Below are 6,000 nucleotides of genomic sequence, written 5' to 3' on the forward strand. Positions count from 1 at the left end.
AATACCTTTCTAAAATGTCAAAATCCTTATTATTCCTATCCATATTGCATTTTTTAATTTCTAATATTTTTAAGTGTCTGAATATCTTATATTGTGTGTTTATTTTTAATCAAATAAAAAACCCAGTATACCTTGTTTATAACTTTATAAATGTTCCATAAATCTAGTTTTAAAAGACCTAGTGGTTTTACCAATACAAATGTGGTCACAATCATTACTTACGATTTTATAAACACTCAAATTGTATACAAAATAAGTATTATTACTATGTATATTACTTATTAAATGTTTTATTATGTGGTTATTTGTGTGGTATGCAGGTTTGAACTTATTGCTATCATAAACCTTTGTAATGTGTTCTACTATTTTATCACTATATACGTCTTTTAAATATACATTGTCAATTTTTTGTGTTATTTTTAATTTTTACCATTTGTTTATAATAAATATTATCTACCAACCTACTATCATAACCATTATATATAACAATCTGTTTTATAATATTTCATTAATTTTTATTTACATTATTTTTTGTTAATTGCTCTGTTTACCGTATTTGTGTAAGTACTAATCTTATATGGCCATGGGTGATATGAAGCTCTATGTATAGTGAGTGGTTTTGTTAGATGTTGGTTTCCTATGCACTGAAGTTATACATTGATTATTTTTACTAAATTCAATACCAACATCTAAATAATTTATTTTTTTATTGTAATCAATTTCAAATTTCAAATCACTACAGCATGAGCTTAACTTATTGAAGATTATTAAATATTCATCACTTATCACCGGATTATAGACTACAAAAATACCATCAATGTATTTAGTCCACATTAAAATATCATGTGTATATGTTATCCTGTAAACTTTTATTTTCAAATAAATTTCAAGACAATATAGATGACAACAGAAAACCCATTGGTTTTCTGTATAGGGTACAAATATTACACCCAAGAAAGTACGCTTACTTTCTTGGGTGTAATATCAAAACTAAAATAATTTTGTTTGCATGTGTTCCTTATAATAACAATGATGTTTTCAATGAATAAGGGGTTTCTTGATTTTGTACCAGGTTTTTTTTTTAATATATTAATAGTTGCTTCTATGAGTATACTAGATACGTATTACAAATATTCATATTTATATTTTACATTTTATATATATATATATATATATATATATATATATATATATATATATATTGTAACCTGTATTACATGTTTGTAATACATATTACAAATATAACTAACCATCCCAGTTTTATCATTTACATTTAAGACCTTTAAATTACCAACTGATAACCATTTTTTGTATTATATTTATACTCTTAACTCAGTGATTCCCAAACTGTGCGTCGCAGCCTTTTCACTGGGACGCTGCAAAATATTGTAAAAGCTTCATAAATAATTGAACCAAGACATTTATAATTATTAATTTAATGTTAATAAACTAAAAAAATAATGAAGACCCACAAGTTTTATTTATTTTTATCGCTTACTTACAAGTAGTCAAACTTTTACTTAGGGTAGAGCACCATGAAAAAAATTTAATTGAAAAAGGACGCCGCAAGTAGAAAAGTTTGGGAACCACTGTTCTAACATTATTTTACTTGCATGAATTTTATCTATTATTTTAGATATAATGTAATTTATATTTGGTGAAATATATAAATATAATATATAAATCCTATTAGTTCAACCAAATTAAACATAGAGAAAAAAAATTTTTACTTTGACTTTTATAAGTGGAAATGTTAAAGGGGCTTATAATAAACATAAAAAAATAATTGCGTGAGCGGAGGTAATGGAGTTGTGATTTTAGGGTTTGAAAAAAAAATTTCCAAATCTACAACTTTTGTAGAGATCACTTTTTAACATAACCTCAAAATTTCCGAGGAAAATGCGAAAAATCTTTTTTTTCGTTTTTTATTTTTAATTTCCGCAAAAATAATTTAATTTTAATAAAACTTGGTGAAAGTATACCTTTCTGTGCCAGTTTTCATCCCTTTTTAACCCTCCATAACTCCTGCTCGTGCATTTATTTTTTTTACATTTATTATAAGCTCCCTTCACCATTTCCACTTTCAGAAGTCCTGATTACAATATTTTCCCCCTCTAAATGAGTTATTTCAATTGGTCTATATATTTGATTATACATATAATATAATCAGAGACAGTATAGAGTCTATATAATAGATAAGGGAAAGCTTAGGGATAACAAATATAGTAAAATTAATTGTTTGATAAGAAATGATAACAGTTATAAGGGTAATAATGACTAATTATGGTTTTAATAAATATAATGATAGTATAGAATTGGGTTATTTCACTTTGCAAGAAAATTTGTTTGTAGATAATAATTATCATAAGTTTCAAATAGAAGAAATGCTTGCAAAATCGAGTTCTTTTCCTGATAAAAGTATTGATTTGGTGAATTTAACTAATATGGAACTTGATAAGGATGAAAAATTTATTGCAGCTAATGCGTATAAGTTTGATAAGAATCACATAAAATGATAAATATAAATAAACACTTGTGATAAAGGTATTTCACGGAATACTATTAATAATAAAATTATTGATATAAAATGGGGAAGTATAAATTACAAACTCTTTATTAACAATAATACAAAAATAATCTACAACCCAAAAAATAAATAAATGTATAATGATAGCATTATTTTAAAATCTGACAAAACAAATATAATACCGATTATATGATATAATATATCATATATTCTCAAAAAATATAAAAATCTAATGAAGAAATATATATAAGATAATGAGTTAAAAGAGATAAATGCTCTACTAAAACATTTTTGAGAATTACTAACGGTTTAATAATGGAATTTTATAATATTTTTAATTATAAAAATAATTTAACTTATCATACTAGATTGTACCCTTTTGAATTAAGTGCACCTATATTATCTGGTTTACCAAAGTTAGACAAACAGGGTATACATATGTGTCCTTCAATTACTTTTTAAAACCTCTCCGTCTTTCATTATATCTAAAAATAATAAATAAAATTTACAGAAGTAAAATAAGAGTATAAATATAATATAAAAATGGTTATGAGTTTGTAAATAAACTAAAGGTCTTAAATGTAAATGATAAAAATAGGATGATTAGTTATGATATTTGTAATAGGTATCCTAGTATACCCATAGAAGTAACTATTAACATATTAAAGAAATAATTACTACAAGATCATGAAGATCCCTTATTCATTGAAAACATCATTGTTATTATATGAAACATATGCAAACAAAATTATTTTAGTTTTGATAAAAAATATTACACCCAATATAGTACGCTGTACGCTACCAATGGGTTTTCTGTAGTCATCCATATTGTCCGAGATTGATTTACAGGTGTTTGAAGGTAAAATAGTTTACGGGATATCACATGCACATGATATTTTAATGTGGACTAGATACGTCGTTGATAATATTTTTGAAGTTTATAATCCAGTGAAAATTGACGAACATTTAATAATCTTGAATAAGTTAAGCCCATACTGTAGTGATTTGAAATTTACATTTGAAATTGATAACAATAGTAATATAAAATTATTAAGATGATGATATTGAGTATAGTAAAAATGTATAACTTCATTGTATAGGAAACCAACATCTAACAAAACCACTATACATACAGCTTCAAATCACCCATAGTCACATAAGATTAGTACTTATACAAATATGGTAAACAGAGCAATTAATTAACGAAAAATAATGTAAATAAAAATTAAATATTATAAAACAGATTGCTATATATAATATTTGTGATAATATGTTTGTAGATAATATTAATAATAAACAAATGGTAAAAATTAAAAATAACACAAATTTAATACCAATAAATAACACCCAAAAAATTGACAGTGCATATTTAAATTATGTATATACTGATAAAATAGTCTAACATTACAAAGGTTTATGATAATAAAAAGGTCAAATCTGCATACCAGATGAATAACCACATAGTAAAACATTTAATAAGCAATATACATAATATTTAATTAACAAAGCATTTGGCACCGTACAGTTGTATAAATTAAATTTCCACTTGCCAAAAATTTATGTAAATTATTAATAATTTAATAAATTGTTGGTAAGTGGAAATTTTATTTATACATACATAATTATTCTTCTGTTGTGTACAATTTTAGTGGTATTTATAAAATCGTATGTAATGATGGTGACCATATCTATATTGGTAAGACCCTAGATCTTTTGTAACTAAATTCATGGAACATTTCAGAAATTATAAACAAGGTAAACTGGGTTTTTCGAATGTATCAGATCATTTGATTAAAAATAAACACACAGTATCATATATTCAGACAAACTGAAAAATATTAGAAATTGAAAAATGTAATATGGATAGGAATAATAAAATAAGGGTTTTGATATTTTAGAAAGGGTATATGTATGAAAGGTATATATATGAGGATGACGGTAGTATTATAAAGGCTGCAGTAGATGCACCACCATCTGTTTTTATGATAGTGGTAAGTATTATTGATCTTTTAATATGGTTAATAAATTCAGTGAAATGGCTGCCACATGATTTTGCTTTGCTTAAGTTTTTCTTTTCATTTTAAAAGTTTTGTTTTATAAGTAATTACTGTACCAAAGAAATGCTAATCCAAATTAAATTTATTTGTTATTCTATATTACTTCTTAATGTAGATGATAATTTTTTACTTTGAAAATTGTAATATTTTTTCATCCTGAAATGAACTTTAGGTATTCCCTTATTGTTCTGAATAATGTTCTCTTCAACTTTAGGACAATTCTTAATATTCTGATATGTAAAGTAAGTTAAAAGTAATATTTTATTTTTCAAACTGTGATGTATAAAACAGTAACAACAAAGGTTTAAAGATACTATATGTTAAAGAAAGATGGGTTTAAAGATAAGTAAACACTTTTTACTACAAGGGTGAGTTTAGTTTTACAGTTGTGAATATGTTTTTTGAAGGTAACATTATATGATGTTTGATGAATTATTTCACTGGATGTTCTGGTATGGTACCCCATTGATAATAATTACAATTGTATTCAAGGTTGGGAAGCAGTTTTGGTATTCCACTTCAAACAATTACTGATGTTAATTTGATCATGAATCCTCCTCCTCTCCACTAGTATGGCTTATTATTTATAAGAATTTTCATTTTGCTTTGTATTTTCTTAAATCTTGTGAAGAATTTGATTTAAGTTTTTTTTTAGGAAATTGATGATGATAACATGTATGATTTACCTTACATATGTAACAGATTAACTTTCCTAATATTCTTTAAGGTTTGTAGTACGTAATTCTTTTTTCTCATATATTCAACCTTTCTTCCAAAGCACATAGATTGTTTCGAGCTTTATTGCACAAGCGAAGTTAATACTCACTACTGTAGCACAGTAAAACTATTCATACCCATGCAAAAAGTGCACTTTGTCATTTTCGTTTAAACAGAAATGTAATATACTACTAATCAGACTGCTTTCATTCTGAAAGTTTCTGTTTTGTAAATAAAATATATTTTATTATTTAAATGATATTTTTATTTTTTCAGAACTCGTGAATCAGGAGATAGGAATGGTGATGCATAAGATGTCTGCTTGCAGTTTCCAGGATATTGTACATGTTTTTAATAATTTTCTTATTGAAGCTTCAATTAAAAAAAAAAAAGCTTAAATTTATAATAACTAAAGTCGTCCCTGGATAAATTTAAATTAATTGTAATTTACTTTTAAAATGATGTACAATTAAAGTTTATTAATTTAAAACATTAATGTTGTAGTTGTTTTAATTTTAACTTATGCTTTTAATTTTGTTCTACCTTCCTGATACCAGACTGGTTTGTACATTTACAAAATATACATTATTGCTTTTTCAATAAAAATCAAAAAATGTTATTTAAATTTTAATAAAAGCCTATATTTGGAAAGAAACTTGTAACATAACATATTATATTAATAATCAAGCAGTACAAAAC

At 24.6% G+C, this 6,000-nt stretch overlaps 1 protein-coding gene across 1 annotated transcript in view; it reads left to right on the forward strand.

Moving 5' to 3' along the window:
• LOC142327051 (serine/arginine-rich splicing factor 7-like) overlaps positions 1-5,797 on the forward strand; it is a 28,889-nt gene extending 23,092 nt beyond the window's left edge. The window contains exon 7 of the mRNA XM_075369819.1: positions 5,578-5,797. Within this exon, the coding sequence (XP_075225934.1) occupies positions 5,578-5,614 (37 nt within the window). The 3' untranslated portion in view covers positions 5,615-5,797. The remainder of the gene's footprint in view (positions 1-5,577) is intronic.
• The last annotated feature ends 203 nt before the right edge of the window (positions 5,798-6,000 follow it).

This window comes from Lycorma delicatula, chromosome 6 (genome assembly GCF_047948215.1).
Source record: "Lycorma delicatula isolate Av1 chromosome 6, ASM4794821v1, whole genome shotgun sequence".
In the NCBI taxonomy this organism is placed as follows: domain Eukaryota; kingdom Metazoa; phylum Arthropoda; class Insecta; order Hemiptera; family Fulgoridae; genus Lycorma; species Lycorma delicatula.